Source organism: Rhopilema esculentum, chromosome 5 (assembly GCF_057945365.1).
Source record: "Rhopilema esculentum isolate cy_ngs chromosome 5, ASM5794536v1, whole genome shotgun sequence".
Classification (NCBI taxonomy): Eukaryota; Metazoa; Cnidaria; class Scyphozoa; order Rhizostomeae; family Rhizostomatidae; genus Rhopilema; species Rhopilema esculentum.
Genome location: NC_142819.1, coordinates 721,472 through 742,708, shown reverse-complemented (window position 1 = coordinate 742,708; position 21,237 = coordinate 721,472). Strand labels below are relative to the sequence as shown.

The following is a 21,237-nucleotide window of genomic DNA, read 5'->3' as shown; positions in this document are numbered from 1 at the left end:
GTAACATTGTTTGTTCATCAGCTTGGTGAAGGCCAACACCATAGCTGGCGGCAAGAAAAATTTTGCAACTAGATATTCAAGGGATAGCCGGTCAATGGGTCTGGAATATTTACAACATTAATCATAAGGTAACATTCTTTAATAATTATGCTCCATAGTTCTATTTATTTTCTATCATAATTATGCTTTATAGTTCTATTTGGCTTGATTATGACTTTAAGACAGGACAACTTTTAAGTGCCAAAAATGAAACGCGGTTTGAATTAAGGCAGGGATTAAAGAACAAATAATTCTCAATTCATTCTCATCATAGACTAGTAGCAATGTGTTTTGTTTTCGATTTTCAGGCGTGGGCTCCAGCCTTCTAGCACTCGGTTAGCACCATCCCTTTCTAGTCCTATGAAGCTATTAAAATCAAAATGTACTTCATTGTATGATTCAATAAAGGTACAACCATTGCGAAAAGTACTTGGACAACCATCTACATGCGTTGGGAATTTATATTTCTCAATTTATCATAGTCAGGCCAGTCGCTAGCTATTTTGCTCAAGGGGAGTTTCCAAGTCCCATTTGCCGACATAGTGGGTGAACCATCCTGTATTTGCCTAAAAGTTTTGAAATTTGCTGAGTAAACACCCCTAGACGCCAAGCAACTCCTTGTTTTTCCAAGAGAATTATTTTTCAAGGTCGGCGTCGCGCCCCACGCACCACCTATAGTGACGGGCCTGATCATAGCGGTCGCAGGAAGAAAGGTGCTTCCTACGTCGTTTTGTAGTAATCCAACATTGTTCGAAGGGGGAGAGGGGTAGCTGAATTTGCCCTTGAAAATTGACACTAGTTTACCAAAACTTCTGGCAGGCATTGTAGCTGCGGAGTCTAGTCGAAACGCTTCTTCTTTCGAGCAAATCAAGTTCAAGTCACTTTGATATCTGCATAATTATCATCTTTTAGGTACTCCCTAACAAACCTGAGCTGGAAACAGTAGTTCATGCAAGGGATTGATTTTTCTTTGAGGTTTAGCACTGTTTGATAAAATATACGACAGACAAGCGAAAAATGCTAATGAACTTTCGTTTATTTCTAGATTAATTTAATTTAGAGATTAATTTAGAGATCAGAGAATTATTTCGAGAGAAAAAACTGGTAACAGCAAACTGGGAAACATGTCTCAATCTAAATCTTTCGTCGTTTCCTTTTCTTCTTTAGGTTCTTGAGTGTTTTCTCTTTCTTCGCTTGGACCAGCGGGCTTCTTTCCATCTAATTCAATAGGTTCAATCTTTTGCTTTTTACGGTTTTTTGTCTTTAAAGAACAAAAAATAAGTACTGCTGCCACAACGCAAATTATAACCAAAGGTGAGATAACTGTGGCCAGTTTGTTTTCGTTTGTGAGAGTCACTGAAATAAAATAAAGTAATTTCAATAGAAGAAGCGTGTTAATCTGAAATACATTAATCATTTGATATCTGACTGGTTTGAATAAATGTTCTTGATGTAATATATGCAGAGCCCACTACTAGCAAGAGATTCAAAGTTGCAACTTGCAATTCTCATTTGCCTGCTTTAATTAGATCAGCAAACACTACGTGACGCCAAACCAATTGATGCTTTTATCAAAACTAAACTGCCTTTTTTTATTTCTGCATGGAAAATACTCATATGGAACATCCGTAATAGGAATATATTTATTCAGTAATGATAAAAAAATTATATCAAAGTAAAATCTATATCTTTTATTATGAATAAAATAAATGTAGTGTTGTATAGCAAATGTTGTTAGCAAGTATAGCAAATGTAAGAGATGTGTCCTAAGAAACCTTCATGACGAGACAGGCAAGCTCATTTCTAAAGCACGCAAAGCATGGAGAAAACTAGAGAATAACACAAATGACTCCAGTTCACTAACTTGAATTTTTTCTGCAGCTGCCAGCTCTCAGGCCGTTGCCACATTCACAAGAATACTGCAAATCCGGACCGCTGTAAACTTCTTTGCAGATTCTGTTCTTCGGACAAGGATTCGAGTCACATGGACGAATCTTGATGGAACAGTTTCTTCCAATAAAAGAAGCAGGGCATTTGCATCTGTAAGACCCACCTTGGGTATTGGTACAGGAAGCGTTATTCATGCAAGGGCTTTGAACATCACAGGGTCCTTGAAAAAATAAACACACTGAAAACTCAGAGAAGATGACAATTTGAAAATGGAACACAAAATCATAAGCTTCAGTATGAATGCATTTACGTGCACATCAATTTTTGAGTAATAAGAAACAACTGAAAAGCTAAAATTAGAGAAAAGTATAGGAAGTTCAAATGTTTGCGGTTGGAGTTTTGTAATTTTGAGATATTGTTATCAATAGATGAAAAGTTTATACCTTTGAAGTGTAAATATTTAAGAAACTATTTTATATCACATTTCAATTTTAAAAGTAAGATGACTCTGGTCATTATAAGGCTAAATTGATTTTTTATTCCATCATATTTTTTTTCCTTGAAATGGTGCTGAAATAAACAAGTTGATGGAGAAATGATGAGCAGTTTCCCAGTTTCCCAGCAAGTATTTACTTGCCTCTTTGATCCACGCTGTACTGAATTTTGAAGCCAGACCAGACATTCCAAACCACAAAAAAAGTCCTCAATTCAAGAAAAACTGAGTTTCCACTTGATAAAAACTCGGTTCTGCTAGTGCCAGACATATTTCGAGCCAATGATGCTTTCGAATTCAAACCATCGTAAACCTGGAGGCAATCTTTCCGTTGCATGTTGTATCTTGTATCAATTGTAAAGTTACTGAAAAGCAGTTTTATTCTGGTTCCTTCTTGCATCCGTATTGCGTAAGTGCAAAAGATTCCTGGTGGGTATCGCGAGGGAAAATATGGTGAATACAATGTTCCAGATTTTTCCGTGAGAAGAACGCTGCAAGCTGGAATGTAAGATATTTGAAGAATCAATTTGTATGCAATGAAGATGATACGCTCCTAACTTATGTTATTTTCACTTGCGTTATATTATGATCTAAAATGGTCTTTTAAACAATACACGCGCCGAAAGTATTGCAATATGCAATATGATGAAATCTTTAGTATCAATAACACAATAACATTGAAGATCGCTTTTACAGGTCTGTTGTACTGGATAGTGGCCTATGTTGAGTAGAAAAAAGCTTTAAACACCTCGATGTGTAGAGCAGAATAAATTTAAATTACCCTTTTTATAAATGGCGCGTTCTAAAACGTTTTGTACCCACAATTTGTGCTGGCTTACCCCATAATGGTTGGACGAACTTTGATGTAACAAAAGTTACATGATGCCTTTTTGAAAAATCAATGAAAAGTCACAGTAGCTTGGTAAATTTGTAGTGGCCAAACCATTGTAAACAGTACAAAACATATATGCATGAACCATTTCTGAATTAGTCACTAGAATTATGACTGTTTAATGTTGCATGTGTATTTATCTTGATCCTGTTTGAAAGTATCAACATCCATGTTCGCTGTTTATAGCAAGTAAACTAATGCGTTGTTTTCATTAATTAATTAAGTTTTCTGAATGGAAACGAGAGAATGATTTAATCCAATTGGAGGAGCTTCTGATATCCTCTATATCAAATGCTAGCGTTTCACACGGATGTACAAATGGCTCAGTGGTTAGAGTCGCAGACTATATAAGTTAAAGGGTTCGATTTCTTGAAATGACCAAACCTGCACTTGGAGTGAGCACAGCTAGCATTGAGTGAGAGGACCATGGCATTTCCCGATAAGCATAGCATGTCTGGGTCATAAACTCCACCCTAGAGAGCTAGGTAGAAACATTGAACAGGTATTTCTTAAATTAACGAAAGACAGACTCCTTTTAGAAGCTTTTACTTCAATATTGATATGCTTAGAACTAGAATCAAGCAAAGAAGCTTAAATCATAATTTTCTGAATGAATTGTGAAAAACTGCCATAAAAATTTGTTTTTCCTTCAAAGCAGAATACTAACAGCTGGCAATGTTTTTCTTTGATGATCTTTTTGAGAGTCTTGAATGGTCCTACTTTTCTGTATGTTTTACTTTAAAAATGATGTTTTATATAAAAAAATTTCTTTATAGTTAGATTATGAAAAAAATTGAAAATACTATTTGGGAATAATGATAGACTACATATTAAGAGCTCTGTGTTGGTAATCCTATCTTTATCTTCACGCGAGCCTGTGTCCATTTTGGCCAACGTTCTAGAACTGGCGTCATCCATCTTGGGTCATTTGATCACAAAGTTCCTTACCTTGGGCATAGATGTTGAAACCCAAGCCAGGCAAGTGTTTATTTGTCTTGAATATCACAATCAGTTTGCCTGGTTTACCAAAAACTTCCTTGTTGTTATTTCCACATCTAGTAGCAAGCAATGTTCTATTTGAAACGATTCCTTCGTACACTTTAATGTAGTCGTTCTTGCACATAAAACTTTTTTCCAAAGAAAACCTAAGGAATACCAGCCGAACACCAAAGCCATGTTGTCCATAAACTTCGTATCTGCAGTTGCATTCATTTGGATATGGGCGAGGAAATCCCGGGGAGCGAAACCTGTGCTCATAACTAGATTGAAACAATCCTCCGCAAGCTACAATTGGCAAATAGAAATTTACTTCCATCAAATCTCATAATAAAAGAAAAAAGGGATATAATAATCAAATTGTGAAGGTTAGATTGAATATCTATGATTTGAAAATTATGGTTTATTAAATTGCTAAATTTCAAACCGTAAGAAAAGAGCAATTTTTATACGAATTTAGCACTGCTCGGTAGAACACTTTTTAAAAAATAAATTGACAACTTCTTATTCGTAAAAATAGCGAGGTAAATGCAAGTGGTTTTATTGTGAATGACTTCTAGCCTTACTTTCGTAATGCATGCTATATCCTCTTTTTGAAACATTCTGATCGGAGTGAAACTTCAGAAAAATTGTTCCCGTCTTAGAAACGTATGACCAAGGCTGATTGCCGCATCTCTTCGCTCTCAAATTTTTAGCTGCAATGGATCCATCGTAAATCTCGAGACTGTCTTTAGTGCAATTGATGCTTGACTCAAGCTCAAAGTATGTGAAGTCCAGCATTACTTTGTTTCCATACTCTGTTTGGATTTTTGTTGTGCAAATAAGCTTGTTAGGGTAAGGGTTTGGAAAATTGACTGATTGAATGCTGCCTTCGGGTGCGTCGTAGGAAGAATTACAGGCTAAGGAGTGATCATGAACAAAGCTGTGTAAAATGATTAGAGTAAAACAGATAAAAATAGCAGAGCAAGACAAATATTCTTTTTTTGATTGACAATTTCAGGTATTAGATTTTTTCATTTCTGGCAAGTTCATCTCTTAAGTCTGTATGTTACTGCTCGATATTGAATCGAAGATAATCTAGAAGCAATCAGCTAGCGAGAAATAGACGGTTTGTATAAAATGGTATGTCTTGTTTCAGGAATGTTTGAAAAAGCTGAGAGAATTTGAATCAAAAGTTTTGTAGTTTTGTATCAAAAACAGTGACTATTGGAAAGATTCTAAGAACATATGAACTGAGATCGTCATAAAGGAAGGAAACAGTAGGTAAACATTTTTCAAAAAAGTGAATTATCTTATTACAGTCTTCAAGGATTTATGAAATAAACATTAAAAAACTCACTGATGTTGACTGCACTGAAATAAGCTAGAAATCCTCTAGTTGTCACGTTTGCATTGGATAAAAACTGAGTAAAAAACTCTCTGCCAGAAGCCATGTATGTTATGCCAGACCGAATGCCACACACCTTGTCCAAAAGGAAGTCGTTCTTGCTTGAACCCTCGTAGATCGACAAGCTATCGGCATCGCAATCTTGCTGGGATTCTATATTCAATTGAATCAAACTAAAGAGAGCCCGAACAGGGAACATCGTGGAAGGGTATTGGAAAGTATAATTGCATTCAACACCATTTGGGTAACTTGAACTGAATAGTGGAGACGCAATGTAAGCGGGCCTCCTCAGGATCAAACTGCAACCTGAAAATTGAGATATCATCATAGTTTTTGGAGTGAGTTGTTATCTTGGAGCATCTGTTACAAAGCAGAAACAGAAAATTACAATTCCAAAATTACCGTTGTTAGAGAGAATTTAACTTTTTCAGCAAATAATATTGTCTATTACGACATCGTCTTTGTGATAACATCCATTAGCAGCATATATACTAATGCATACGGTAACATTAAATTAATAGTGTTTGAATAATAGGCATCTTGTTTTGCCGCATTTAAGGATTCAACATTGTCACTCAAGACATGTTTACCCAAAACAGCTGAAATGTACTTAGTAACTGGCATATAAGACGCTTTTCAGCGTTATTTGGTCGGCAAGCTTTCAGCGTTAACAACACAAGTTTTGCTTTACCTTCTAGTATAACATACTGTAGCCTGAATCCACCACTCGGAAGGCCATTGTCCGACCTGAAAACAATTACAACACTGTTGCCAGCAGAAAGGTAAACTCTATTCAGGGGATTCAGTGCTGTTAATTGCGGCTGCCCATTTGACTTCATCCGCTCAAAAATCTGAAGTGTGGCACCAGGATTCAGATCGACAGTGAGAAACTCTATATAAATGTGCTTGTTTCCATGCGATGAGATATTGTAAGCACAATTTGCATTTCTTGGGTAGGGACTTGGATACAACGGCGAGAGTATTTCAGCCTTCTGCCTCGTAAAAAACTGATCACAACCTAGATTAAAAGGGATTCTAAATCAGCAAAGGCAGCATCGACACTCAGATCAAGCGTTTTGATTTGTTCCAAGTAAAAACAATTGGTTTGTCGATTCTGTCGCAGAATTTATGAAAAAGAAGTTGTGCATTCTGCATTTCACTTGGTATTGAAAGTCGTTACATGCAAATACATTTTGTTTATGTAAATTTCAACTCTGTTTTAATTTGAGAGCTGCAAAATTCTGAGCTTGTACGTTGGTGACTTTTTTCTGTTTAATTATTTTGAATAATGTAACTAGTCAACTTTTGTATTGTTCTTCAGAAGAGCAGAAGTCAACTTGTTATTGTTCTTTTGTTTTATAAATAGATTCATTTGTTTGAAAGACAATTAAACCCTTTAATAAAATCGTATTGAAAAATATGTGAAATCCAGAATCGTGTATACTAGAAGTAAAGAAATTAAGAAACAAATGGATTTGGAAAAACGCAGAACTCCATGTGTTGTGAAAATCAATCAATGTTATCGGCCTGTCCACTTGCGATAAAACTTGCGATATAAAGAATATATATTTGCTTCCTTTATCAAAGTACAACATCAGAACGAACGTGAATCTCTGGGCAGATATGTCACGAGCATTTGAAAACAATAGAGGCATTGATGTTTCTTGCTATTTGAAGCTACGATAGCTGCGATAGGTCTCCAAAAAGTTTCTGTTGAAGGATTTAACAGAGTAAGAAACTAAACATAGGAACATCAATGTTAAACCGACGACATCATCATGAACTCTACTTTCTTGATCAATTTACGTTCCTAAACAATTTTTATCAATGTCTGAGCAATATAAAACTATTGCCAATTGTTCCTTGTTGGTTGGAAGATGATGTGTGTTTATGACTTGATTCATCTTATGGTAATGTTCTGTAAATCTGTCACAATTAAATAGTTTCAACTTTTGGCATAAAATGATAAGATCCCACTTCCTTCCTCTAACGAAAAAATAAAGCAACATTTGCAGCTAAAGTCAATGGATAACGTACCTTGTACTCCGATGCTGTAATAAATTTGGAAACCAGGATTTTCAATCATCATACCATCACTTTTTGCTTCATATGTCAGGACCAAGTCATTGTTTGTTGATAAAAACTGAGCAGTGTCATCCCCACATTGAGTTTTAGCAATGGTACGATTACTGACATATCCTTCATATATGAATAAGCACCTTGCTGGATCAAACGGTGCTTCTCCAAGATTCATGAAAGAAAAGACCAAATGAATCCTTGTGCCAATGCTACCAGTAATAATGTATGTATAATTATCGTTCTTTGGCAGAAGGCTGTTCATTAAATTTGGCGATGAGATGACTCCTTCTGAATTATTATAAACCATGTTGAAACCTAAAGATGAAGGATTTCCAAGATTAAGTCAGAATTTCATCTAAAGATGCTCTATAAGATCGCAAATGTTGTCGTTATGAGTTGGTAAAAGCAAGAAGAATCTTAAAGATTGGAAAATTGTTATTGAAAACAAAGTTAGGTCCAATACCATGTTTAGGAAATTAGCTTTCTTTTTTACTGCAATATGGAAAAAAAGGAAGGTTTCAACGAAGCGTTTTTTCATCAGAAATATATTATCAATCGGCAAATCAATTAGATTGCATATAGGTAGATTTAAAAAAATATATATTGTTAAACAAATGTCTAGGTAAATTTTTCCAAAGAACTTTCATGTGAAAAAGTGCATGATTTTAAAAACAGTCATGATGCTTTAAGTGAAATAATGTTTAACATTTTTTAGTTTTAGAAATAAAGAAGAATATAAAAAGTAAATGTAAATGAAGAGTAAATGATAGAATAAGCGCAGGAAGTGTACCAATCCCGGTAGTAGACTAGGATTCGTAAATACCATTATTCATAGAAGGTTGCAAACTTACCTTCAATAATTGTGTACCGTAGTCGGAATTTGAAGGAAGTGGGCCAAAATATGTTTCTTGTATAAACTAAACGAATCTCTGTCCCGCTTGAAAGAAAAGTGCTATGTAGATCCTTTAAGCCGTAGCAAAAGCTTGCTGCTTCAGCGTTCCCTTCAAATACACTCAATCTACTACCATAACAGAAGTAGTAAGGCATATCTGTGACTTCCAGAAACTGCAACTGGATACTTTGACCATTTTGAGCCTTAATAGTATTTATGCATTGTCTCAGCATGCTCGGTGGCTCCGCAGGAAAGTTTGGAGATGATATCACACCAGTTTTAAACATAAAGATTTGACCACAATCTGTGAAAATTTATTATATCGATATTAATTGTATCAAACCTACATTACTTAAAATCTCTATCATCCTTCTAGAATTGCTTATGACATTAAATATTTTGAGAAAATTTCATTGAAACTAAATGTAACTCATAAAAAGCATTATTAATTTTAATATCTTTTCATGAAATTTTGCTGATACAACCTTTTACAGAATTCCATTGAAAAAAATTTGAGCCTGCAGCTAAGAATTTGGCGAGAATTTTTCCATAATCCATTATTAAATATCCAAATTTAAACTTCTAGCCTAAATGCTTATTAGATTTCACTGGATATTTCTTACAGCTGTATTTATTTTCTAAGAGAAAAATTACATTCCTTTTCTTCCAAATGATTCCTACTCAAGAATGGTTAGACAACATGATACAACTATTATTCTCTGAGTTGAATGCATGTACTGAAGAACGATAATCGAGGCAAATAATCAACCGGCACGTGTGTAATATTATATTATTATTGTAATATTATAATATTATATTATATTTGTAATATCATTGTAATATTAGCTTGAAAAAATCATATTTGTCGATAAAAATCATATTTGCGCTGATTATTTCAATATATACTTGAGTGCTTGAAACTCTCTCGTATTAAACAAATATGCAAGAAAACCGAAATTCTCCTTGTTATGAGCAACCCTTTATTGAGCAAAAAAGGCCTCCCTGGTACTGTATCATACCAAAGCATCGATTAAAGCTGCCTAGTAACTCATAATTGTCTCTTAAGGGGCCTAATAACTAGGCTGTGTCCTTGGTAAAGCAGGGTGGTAGGTTCAATAGGTTATTTATGTTTCAAAATTTTTGTTGTTAATCAAATAATAATTAACATATTGTTATTTTTTCATTCGCTCAAGCTATATTATCTTTGCTAGAGCTAACATAGCTGCTGCTTTGTCACTGTTTGGTTTCCTATACAAGAAAAATGAATCAAGCTTGTTCATATACAATGATACTGCAAAAAAGAAAAACTTCACATTTCTCTCTAGGTTGAAAAGAATGTGATTAAAGATTTAGATCATCACAGATGCTATATTTTAAAGAACTTACTGATGGCTTCATTGACTCTGAAAACGGCTACATCAATAGTGAAAAAGAGAAGTATTGGTAAGACTTTCATGTCTGCAATCTGCTGGAATCAGCATCACCTTTAGTTACAGTATCCGCGTCACTAAGGCAGGCTTCAAAATTTCTGTTTCTCAAATAGGAAACCCGGAAGCCAGTGCACCCTAATAGGCGTCAAAAGAAATAACAACTAGAGAATGAAAGGGAGGTGAATTTATTTTTGCTTCATAATTCAATGATCGTCTTAATTGTTTACGTTAGGGTGCTTAAAATAACTTAAAGACAAACACCCATGCATTTTCAAATACTTACTGTTTATATATCGCAGTTTAATCTTTTCTTGACCCCCATCCTTTTCCGATACAAAGTAACTATAAAATAGAGAGATGGCTAGATCCAGGACACGATACTTGTATGTACTGCCTCATATACCACATAAATCATCTTTGCGATTATGGAAAAGAAAAATTTTTGGATAATCCTTCAGCATGCATTTTATTCCTATTGTTGCATCTAAAAAATTTAGTCCTTGCACGAATGTCTTCAACTATGCGTGAAAGGGTTCTGAAATAAAATTTTCTCATAAAAGGCTGTCCTCGTGAAAAGGTGAAAATATATTCTGTACGTAAAACAAAACATCAAAGCAAGAGATAGAATATTTGCCAATAATACCTTCTAATTGTAGAGATCTGTATTTACGGCTTACGATTCTAGGTGTACCGAAACTTTTATGTTTTGAAGCCTGTTTGGACACAGAGATGAATGATTAAAGAGAAAACTTTAGTCAAATTTGAGAACTCTGACTTTCCACGTATTTCGACACAAAGAACTTTGCTCTTGAAATTCAATCTAGCCAACAGAAACCATATGACTGAGTGAACGCATTTGTAATGGCTGTTAAAATTAGCTGCAAAGCTTTGGCATGTTTATAGGCAGAAAAGAAAAATGTGTCCAGGCTGAATGAAAAAAAACCGTTGCTGCTCACAACAGTGTCAGGTTAACAATTTTATTTTTATCACAGTCAATTATTGATAGGATCGGGTGTTATTGTAGAAAATAAAATTTCTGATGTACTAGCAGAGGCGCTGGAAGCTTCATGATGCGGTGGGGGGGGGGAGCAGGGGGGGGGGGGAAGAGCAGGAACCGCAGAAAGTTTATTGTATGGTATTGTTTGCTACCTAGCTTTTGAAGGTAGTTTTAGGACATTAAAAAGCTATGCTTATCGAGCAGTGTCCTGGTCTTTCCTATCGATTTGGTCACATCTCATGATGTCACTTATTTTGTTTGCTGCTAAGAAGTATAAAAAATCTTCGTCTAGCTATTGGTGAAACCTAGTTGTTTATGCCCAGGGAGAGAGAATCAGAGGTTTGGCAGGCCCAAAAAAATACGAATTTTTCCTCCCTCCCTCCCAAGAAGACTCATGGAAATATGATATATGCTTATTAAATTACATTGGAATCAAGATTGCAGTGCAGCTTCATTCTTGAAAATTATGTCAATCAAACATCAACCATCAAAGGAGGCTGGACCCAATCCTACGTTACATAAAAAACAAAGAGTTGCTCTGTTGACCATATACATGGCCAGGGTTGCCAGGTGGTATGGGTACTATGTAGCCAAACCTTTTATGAAAATAGGCCAAATCACGTCAAAATAGACCAAATTTTCCCATAACACAATGGCGTCATAATGCGCAGACGCAGTAAAAAACAAGCTTAGTTTGCAGTATATCCGTTGCCCTTTTCATTAGCAGACTCTGTAAGCCAAACATATTGCGCTTCCTAAGACTTTTTGTACTTCCTTGCACTGTAGTATCTACCTTGCCACTTGGTTGGGATAGATTAGAATCTCGAGAAAAATAAAGCATTGTTCACTATTTATTGTAACTTCTTACAACTGTGTAGATCAGTCTCTGCGATTATGCGTGTTATTGATTACTGAAAAATTTGCTAATTCTATTTCAAAATGGGTTTGAAAAAAGCAAACATTTTGAGTCATACTAAAGATTCTAGTCAAGCACTCTTCAGAGTATAAAACGTTAGAACATAGATCGAAAATGTTTAAAGTTTTGCACCACCAACAGATTGTTTGCAAATTCTATTTAAATAAATTATCCATGGGCACCGACACAGGTTGAAAAAGGGGAGGAGGGGGAGCTAACGGAAACTTTAACAGTCCTCACAGGAGATTTTGAAAAAAGCCCTATTGTTTTGGAGAAAAGTGGGGGGGGGGGCGGGGCATGGCCACTCGGCCCTCCATTCGTCGGAGGCCCACTTATCAAAGGAAATACTCAAAAAGTAAGTCAATCAAATGTTGAAAAAATAAGCTATAGCAAAGACTTCACGTCATTAAATGAGAAATTCAGACATTGATCCATTTGGATTGAATCAATCTGACCCATTTGGATTGAATCAATGTCACCTCAAGTGTCTGCCTGGCTCATAGACATATTATGATTATCCATTTTATGACTTTATGGGGTTTCAATCTCATTTTCGAACATTCCTTTAGGAGGCCAAAAAATAGCCAAAATGAGGCAGGAGGCCAAAGGTAAAATTTCGTAGCCAAGCATTCTTAAAAAAGACTAGAATTTTCAAATTTGGCCCCCCAGTAGGCAACCATGTACATGGCTTGATATAACATTTGGAACCCCTCTGAACATAATGTGATCTTAAGAGCAAAAGAAACCATATCATTCTATTAATTTTACTAATGAAGAGAAACAAAGCGGCTTCAAAAAGGCTTCAAAGAACTTGTTTCTGAAATTTCACATTGCACCAGAGAAATTCAAATCGCTAAAAATGTAATGACTCTAAGGCCTGGTTCAAACGTCGCGCTTCTCATGTGCCGAACCTAACTCGAGAATTAAGTACATGAGGGGCGCGACGTTAGAATCGATTTGGTACGGCAGATTTAGTTAGGAGCGGCAGACTAGTTTGGATCGGCAGACATTGCCGAGCTGCATGGCTCTAGCACGGCACGGTTTCAAGCGTCGAACTTGTCATGTACCGAACTCAATGCATAATTATATTTAATTTATTTTCCTCCCCAGAATTCATTTCTTTCTTGGAGGGCGCATGCGTTTCAAACAAATATTTGAGATTGCGCGCCTTAACCAAGATACTTCATGTAACAATCCTAAAACCCATTTGGCGCGACATGATTAAGTTCGACGTTTGAAACGAGAGTCGCGCTAAACATGCTCAAGTGTCGCTCCAAACAGAGTTAGGTTCATCACATGAGAAGTGCGACGTTTGAACCAGGCCTAAGAAGCTTTCAGTACTAGCACAAAAAAATACGTGAGCATTTTTGCACAGTTTACCAAATTAAAGCCAAATTTTTAGGATATACTTTTAAGGATTTTCAGCCAGTGGGGATTTAATCGATCATGATATTTGAATTTATGACGACAAAAAGATAAAAATTTTATAAAGGATTTGACCGTGAATGGCGACTAGGGGGGTAAAGTTTTCCCCAGAATGATTTTTGCGGTCAAATTCTTTACAAGTTTCCAAACTTCATTTCTCCGTAAAATCTAAAATACAAGCACAAACAATAGGAAAAATTTTACCCAGCCTAAAAATTATGGCGATAAAGCCAAATCTGAGCTTTAAAGTTCGTTTAATGAAGTTTGGAGAAATTTTCAAAAGGAGGCCGTAAGTCGAATTGGTGTTTTCCAAGATGGTAATTTTCATTGGATTTGATAAGTAATAAAGACTTTGAGCCTTCTATAAAAACCAGTTCATATAAAGGTTTACTTGACCCCTAGTCGAATAAATCTAAAGTTTTTTATAGATTAATTTTTTGGCAAGGCAATTCGGGCAAAAGATTTTATGCCGTAGAATGTGGTTCCGGTATAGTGCTTATTTAATAGAGAAAGTCGAAGAGGAAAGATTCTACATCAATATAATTAAAACACAAAGCAAACTTGTGTACTTTCTTTACTATAAAATACGTTACTTCAATACAATTTATACTTTTAGAAATGCAGATGATTGATAAATACCAAGGTTAATATCTGAAAAAGAAAACTAGCAAATCAACAATATATGATAGCACTGTCATCATCTGAACTGCTCTAGAAACAAGTCAAAGAATTGTGTTCATAAAAGGAATGTTCTCATTGCAAGTTTGTTCTTGCAAACGCGTCACTTTGCATCTTCTGTTTTTGCTTGAAAAGCCATGTTGCTAAAGGTGGCGGAAGTGGCCTCGTCAGGCTCTCTGGGTTGGGACCTTTTCTGCTTTCTCCTATTCCTGAAGATTATGCAAATCACCAAAGCCATGAAAATTAAAGATCCAACAACTGCGCACACAATTATTAATGTAATGTTTTGGCTATGAAGAGTGCATCCTAGAAAAGAGAGAAACAATAGCTGCTGTAACAAGAATTTCGACGTTTGGATTGTTATGCACCATTCATCATGCAAAACCGCCAGAAAGTCTTTAAAAAAAAATGTTTTCGTTCAGCTTTTTGCTTGCTATTAAAACACTACCCTTAGTGCCAGAGCCTCCTTCAAATAGTGGATCGGTGAAGGGTACGTCCAAACTATCTCCATATTCCTAACACAGCTCGACCATCTCCTACACTGCAGCTACGGCGGCTACCCAGGGTATTAAAACTTGTACTTTCTAAGAAGATTGAGAGTAATGCCAGAAGTAGTCAGCCGACGATATAAAATGTTCTGATGTTTCAAGGATGATTTAAATGAGATGAATTTAAAATCAGAGCATTGAATTGTTCTTTCTAGTAAATTTCATTTTGTAAAAGTAAGCTAATGTAGCCTGATAGCCAAGTGTTAGCTAATAGGGTAATATTTACAACATCGATAAGGAAGATCCCTGGCAAAATTTGTAAACCTTCCTTTTTACAATTATGACCCATTGGTTGGATTTTGAATTGACACACGTTATATGGAATTAACAAAACAGAGCAGATTTTATCAGATAACGAACCGAGCCACTATTTTGAAATAAGAGAAACATGAAGAACACCCGAGCCTGAAATTATTAAAAAAATTGATCATCGAACGTCGGTAAAAATTATCTTGTTTTTCTTAAAAAGAGTGTTGTGCATGAAATATCAAAATTAGGCAAGACAGTAAAAATAGCACTCGGCTGTTGATTCAGGCAAATAGCTTCAGTTTTTAATGCAACACTTGAAAACAACTGTCAATTTAAAACTGCAGCTAAATTTCACAGTAAAAAGTCTTTCAAGAGTTCTTTATCTATAGATGTCAAACTCTGTGTACATTTTCATGCATACAAAGCTTCCAATACATTTAAAGCTGTAAGTTTGCTGTTTAAACAGTTTTCTTTCATGGTTTGTTCCTCATTGGCTGGCCTGTGGTTAAGCAATAATGCTTCACAGCAGTTCTTTGCGTTACACGATTATTGGGTCTGCTCAAGCACAAACAGCAAAGAAGGCTGAGCCCTCCCCCCAAAAAAAAGGTGTCCCCACCACTGCACCCTTGGTGAAAAGATATATTGCGCAAAAATTAAAGCGCCCAAACTTAAATTACGTTCTTTTTCTTTCAAAGGCGTGTATGGGAATATACCCTGGGTACCAGACTCACTATATAAAATAATATCTCTATTTTATTTCATATATAGTGAGTCTGGTACCCAGGGTAATGGAAATACCGAGACATACCAATTGAAAACTCAAACTTGTCTAATGATGGTTTGCAGACGTAGCAGGGGTCTTTTGGGTATTTTTCGCCATCCAGATAGCAGTGACCATTTATGTTGCATGTATGCGGCTGCAGAAATGAAGTATAAAGCTGTTAGTAAAGTATAAAACTATCCCAAGAGCATCAAAAAAGAGAACGGAAATTTTATTTCAGTTTACCTATTTGTCCTTCAAATAATGCTATAAGTCGTTCAGAAAGGCTATATCATAATAAGAACTATTTGTAAAATCAGTTTACTTAGTTATACTAAGGCACAGGATTAGACATTCATTGTACCTTTAGGGAGCATTCTTTGGTGGTGGCATTGCATTGCATACATTTGGAGTCGTAAACCGTGTATTGTAGCCTGTTACTGCTGAAGCGATTCCCATCATTTGACACTTGAAGGCGATAACTAGCAAACGGAATGCCCTTTGAGCTTCTAGGGTCACCAACAGTAGAAACAGGGTGGTTGCCTAAATCACACAGGACCTCACGAAAACTGAGTAAGTAAGCTGAATTCACTTTCCGCTTTCCATTTTGATCATTTTTACTCCCATCTTTTACTTCAACCTGATAAGCAGAAGATTTCATATCTTACAAAGGGATGATAATCTATTTATAATCAAATCATAGATGAGGCTCCTTTAAGACGTCTTCTAATTATACATCTTATTGACAATACATCAGCCTATGAAACACCGCTTTTAGTTGCACGTTTAAGGTTCTACTACGCTATAATAATAATAAAAATGATAGTCTTTCATATTTACACAGGTTAATTTGTCCAGTAAGTAAATTACTGTTATCAACCAAAGACCTGTATGTTACAAAATAAAGTTTACAAACTTAAACTTTACACATATAAAAGCTGAAATAATTACAGGATTAAAATGACAATCAAGAAAATGACGGAAAACCGAAGTTTGTGTCTTTGCTGGATGCTTTGAATCTAAAAAATGATGCTTCAGTTTGCAAGCTATTGGGTAGGTTATTAAAAATCTTTGCTCCCTGGAACAAAAAGGTTTTACGCCCAGTTTTTATCCTTACTTTTGGGATGACTAAACTTTTGTTATTTTATGCGATTATTTATTTTGTGATTGTTGCTCGTGAAGTAATGTTCAGATGCTTTCGGTGCTATGCTGTCTAAGCATTTAAAAACTTCTAATGCACATAGTTTGTTTCGAACATGCTGAATCATCATCAGGTACCATCTTCTATCAGAAGGTTGGCTACCATGACCCTCCAACTATCCCAAAATCTGAGTTTTGGTTTGTTGTCATGGTCATCGGTAAAACTAAGGGGCTAATAGTAGAGATGGGCCCCCAGAACTACCTCTACGGTGTTTTTAAAGGGACACTATTCCTCTTTTCAGGAGTTCTTCCGCCCTAAGCCGTTGACTCCTGGAGTCGTAGCTCATCCGCCCTCCTTAAAACAATCTGAATAATTAGCTTTAAAACAACATTGTTTTCCTGCATTGCAAAGAAGCTTCCACCAATGAAAATGTGACTTTATGCAACAACTTCTAATCAATTGATGATTACCTCTCAATGCTATTACCAAACCCTCGTGGAGCAAAATGAACAGAAAAATATTAGGTGGAGATAAATTTTGAAAAGAAAGGCCAATATTTTTAAGCTGATAATGATGTTTTGCACGGTCACTCGTCGCTAATATTGTCTTGACTAAATATTGTGTTTTTGTGCATAATATTGTGTAAAACAATTCAGTTGAATTTGTTTCACCTTGATGGATAAGCACGTAAGTTGCTCCGAGTCGATGAAATCTTTTCCTGAGATTCTTATCAAATGACAATCACTACGGTTTCTTGCATCGCATAAGCCATTGCCTGGTATTGACGTCACCACAGGTCCTTTGTTTTTGTCGATGGAACAATCAGCAGATGTAAAATTGCCATCACAAACACACGTTGCATTTACGCATCTTCCATTTCCACTGCACATACCTGGACAAAGGGTGTTGCCCATTTCTAAAGAGGGGACCATGGAGCCATTTGACGACGGGTCTGTTTCCCAATATGAAGTATTCTTCAATAGAATTTCCTCACATGCATCTTGCATTGCACGAACTGCAGCTCTTGCGAATTCATTGTCATCAGTAATCTAAAGATACGAGATGACAGTCACTTCAAAATAAAACATGCAAGTGCTTCTCTATTAGAAACGCCAAAATGACTTGAGCAAAAAAAACGTAGCAGCCATGTCAAAATTGTCATGTATTTCTTTTGTAGTAGCCAAATGTTTTTTTGTGTTTATTGCAAAATATTTGAGTAGTTAAAGAAACAAACGAAAATTGATAAGGAGAAGGTTACCTTGATGTCTTCTACGCACTGCATGATAAAAGTTGTAAAATTGAATTCATTAATTTTAGCACATATCTTTCCAGGAAGCGAGTCTTTAACGGTTGTTTCACAAAAAACAGTAACATTTTCCTCTGTCTTTCCTAACTTTGTTGGCCATGATGCTGTCACATTCGGCAATGGTTTCGGATCATAAACGTAATCAAGAGCATCATTGTCGTCAGGTAGTGTGACAACGTTGCTGGAAGACCTTCTCTTTCTTTTGGCGCATTTTTGTGCATTTGGATGCCGAAGTTCTTTCCAACCCCGGTAGCTTTGCTTGAATTCCGTCTGTTGATAAATCGATGTATACTTCTTGCATACAGGCTTAGATGTGCTGCCGGCAGGTAAGCTGCAGTCACAATAGGCCGTCTTTGAGTCTTTACATTTCGATGGTCCTCCACGATAATAAAACAAGCTTTTTCTAACCGGCATTCTGGGTGCAATAATAGAGGGATCATAATTAAATCATGTCACTGACAAAGTCCGCAACAATGAAGGTCTAATTATTTCAGTATTTTTACAATCATATTGTGGAAAATGCTTAGTTTCTGAAAAACGTTTGAGCAGAAACAGCCATATTGTTCCCATGGCCATGCAGATAGAAGGTTGGAAAAAGTTTGAAGGCGGATTTCCACTTCACAGTATGGACGGAAAATGGAAAACGGTTAACGGTAAACCGTTTGGAAAGTTTCTACTTATCAATTTCCACATCTTTTTGCTTCCTCAAATCCTATTTCGTGCAATGAACCATGCCCGAGGAAGGGGAAAGAAGTCATGTTTATGTTACATAACTTTTATGAAGCTCCTTGTTTGGAAATAAGATTGAAACATTCAAGGAGAGAGAAATACGAGAAGAGTATATGGGTGAAACAAATTTAAAAAAAAAGCAAAAAGGGAAGTTCCACACAGGGAACTACGAGATTTCAAGTGTTGCTAAGAAAAATTCAAGAGGGGCCTTCTCGAAAAATTTCTCAAAAAGGTAACAAAAAGTAAAAAAGGGTCCATTATTGGCATTTAAAAGGGGGGCTCTACAACTCTGCCTGCTTCCATTGATGAAAGGTAATACTATTTATCAGAATGTCTGTGACTCGGTTCCAAGCACGGCTTGTTGCTGAATTTATGACGCAATGCTTCGAACATGATTGGGTCAAACGGTACGAGTTCCGTGGAAAAACTTTGATTTCAATTTTCAAAAATGGAAAGCGGTAAGGTAAGCGTACCGTTCTTGAATCCCAAAACATCTTTGGCACAAGCTTGTACCGTATACCGTTTTCCGTCTATACCGTGAAGATGAAATCCACCTTAAGAAAGTGACAATAGAACAAAATGGCCATATACGGATAACCAGCTCTCCTTAGATGCTAACGATGCAGTCTTTCTGTATTTCCAGTCAGTGGCGGAGTACAAATGGCGCCTATGTCCCCGCTCCAGAATCTAGCCGGCCCTCCTAAAATTTCTTTTTTGAAACGTCATTGAAAGGCAGTATACATTATGGGAACTCGTTGCCATCATGTTGTGTGGGAATATACAGACACTCCAATCTAAGACTTTTTGAAATTGTTAGATCTTTGAAAAATTTCCCGTGAAATATTGGGCATTGATCGATACACAAAATTAATGACAAAAATAAGTTCTTGCTAATTCCCTTAAAATGTGGGTAAGAATACAAATTTATTCATTTCATCTCCTTATTTTGAATAAAGAATTTTATGGAAATTCCTTTTTTGATAAGAATAAACTTTTTTCAAAAACGGTGCATCAACCGCTAAAAAGTAGAATGAAATACCTTTGAATGCATTAGTTGAGACGCTTTAGTTGAACTTGAATGTTCTCTGTTGTATCTCATACATGCAGATTTACATTTTTGTGAAGAAATTTATTCAGGAAACTTGTTTGTGTTTTTTTATTCAGAAAAAATTTGTTGTGCTTTTCTATTCAGAAAAGATTTGTTGTGCTTTTCTATTCAGAAAAGATTTGTTGTGCTTTTCTATTCAGAAAAGATTTGTTGTGCTTTTCTATTCAGAAAAGATTTGTTGTGCTTTTCTATTCAGAAAAGGTTTATTGTGTTTTTCTATTATGGCCTGGTCATTTCTAACGACCAGAAGAACATTCGGCTTTGCATGGCCAACCAGACAATTTTAGAAATTTGATCGCAAATCTATGTTTCAAATCATACCGTCGAATCCTATTCCTAATTTAGTAAACCGGATGACAAACTGCAGTGGCGAAGGGTCATTCAGTGTTTCAAAACGCATAAAGAATCAGTACCCGGGACTGCCCATTGTATTCCGTCTCACTCAGTACACTGTTAAAGAGAGAATATACTACACTTTGAAAATTACTGAGGACTTCAGCCCCTCCCCCCAGCCAAGCTCCTTTGGTTTCAACTACACAATCAACTATAAGTCAGACTCGAGTGGATAGCCTGTTTATTCTAAGCGTTGAGCATGGTGTGATAAACGGGCCTTCAAAGGACGACATTTTCCTGACTTTGCAGCTTCACAAATTCGAGAATAGTTGATTCAATATAAAGTATGTTATTGCAAAAAAATATTTTTTTTAAGTTTTTTCATATGATCTTAATAAGTAATTGTCGTACATCTTAACATGTTATTTCAAGTTTTGTAATATACATTAATGCCGTTAATGCTTTGTTACAATGCAGTATTATTATTCTTGACAGAAGTCGGCCCCAGAATAGCTTAGGTCCCGTCCGGCTCTGGTATTGGTTAATCCGTGACTGTTTCCAGTTGAAAAATGTTTAAGAGCTACATAATCCAGTCCAACTAGTATACAGAGTTACAAAGTAGATCTTAGTTTATTCAAATTAAGAAAGTACAAGAAGCTTACTTCCAGCTTTCTGAGAATTCTTGCGGTGCAGTCCACCCGTATTCATGATAATAATAATTTCCATCTTTGCTAAGCAGCTCGTTAAAGTAATTTCCATCAAATGTTCCACAGAGTCCTGTCGTTGATTGGTAATCGTCGCTGGGAATTTGGACAATGACATTTGCATATGAATAGAACGAGTCAAAACGCACATACGATCCGGACGGAAATTTCATCTAGAAACGTATTTGAAAATGGTTAAAGGAACGAAATTTGAATATTGCATCAAGTTTGTACACTTACATAAA

General features: G+C 35.9%; 2 protein-coding genes across 3 annotated transcripts in view; both read right to left on the bottom strand.

Moving 5' to 3' along the window:
- Window positions 1–116: 116 nt before the first annotated feature.
- On the bottom strand, window positions 117–10,937 carry LOC135690141 (cubilin). Of its 2 annotated transcripts, none has more exons than XM_065207619.2 (11): window positions 10,742–10,937; window positions 10,055–10,233; window positions 8,628–8,972; window positions 7,735–7,938; window positions 6,389–6,715; window positions 5,650–6,003; window positions 4,877–5,209; window positions 4,263–4,598; window positions 2,567–2,920; window positions 1,904–2,149; window positions 117–1,395 (listed from the first exon to the last, which is right to left on the bottom strand). In XM_065207619.2, exons 2-11 carry the CDS (start codon window positions 10,122–10,124, stop codon window positions 1,169–1,171), a joined length of 2,796 nt encoding a protein of 931 aa, XP_065063691.2. In that variant the 5' UTR covers window positions 10,125–10,233; window positions 10,742–10,937; the 3' UTR covers window positions 117–1,168. The 2 variants fall into 2 exon arrangements, with proteins under 2 accessions (XP_065063691.2, XP_065063690.2); XM_065207618.2 differs by having other exon boundaries at window positions 118–1,395; window positions 7,735–8,091.
- Window positions 10,938–13,996: 3,059 nt separating this feature from the next.
- LOC135690145 (uncharacterized) overlaps window positions 13,997–21,237 on the bottom strand; it is a 44,094-nt gene continuing 36,853 nt past the window's right edge. Inside the window, exons 18-23 of the mRNA XM_065207623.2 lie at window positions 20,951–21,165; window positions 18,071–18,533; window positions 17,484–17,861; window positions 16,036–16,311; window positions 15,720–15,828; window positions 13,997–14,420 (exon numbers count right to left, since the gene is read on the bottom strand). Coding sequence (XP_065063695.2) covers window positions 14,218–14,420; window positions 15,720–15,828; window positions 16,036–16,311; window positions 17,484–17,861; window positions 18,071–18,533; window positions 20,951–21,165 — 1,644 coding nt within the window. The 3' untranslated portion in view covers window positions 13,997–14,217. The remainder of the gene's footprint in view (window positions 14,421–15,719; window positions 15,829–16,035; window positions 16,312–17,483; window positions 17,862–18,070; window positions 18,534–20,950; window positions 21,166–21,237) is intronic.

Bases quoted from the DNA above. Each gene is read 5' to 3' on its own strand.
- LOC135690141 (XM_065207618.2), bottom strand. From the start codon at position 10,124: ATGAAAGTCTTACCAATACTTCTCTTTTTCACTATTGATGTAGCCGTT. The intron at 4,599-4,876 runs GTAAGGCTAGAA...TGCCAATTGTAG, and splicing joins ATATAGCATGCATTACGAAA to CTTGCGGAGGATTGTTTCAA. The intron at 1,396-1,903 runs GTTAGTGAACTG...ATTTTATTTCAG, and splicing joins CAGCTGCAGAAAAAATTCAA to TGACTCTCACAAACGAAAAC.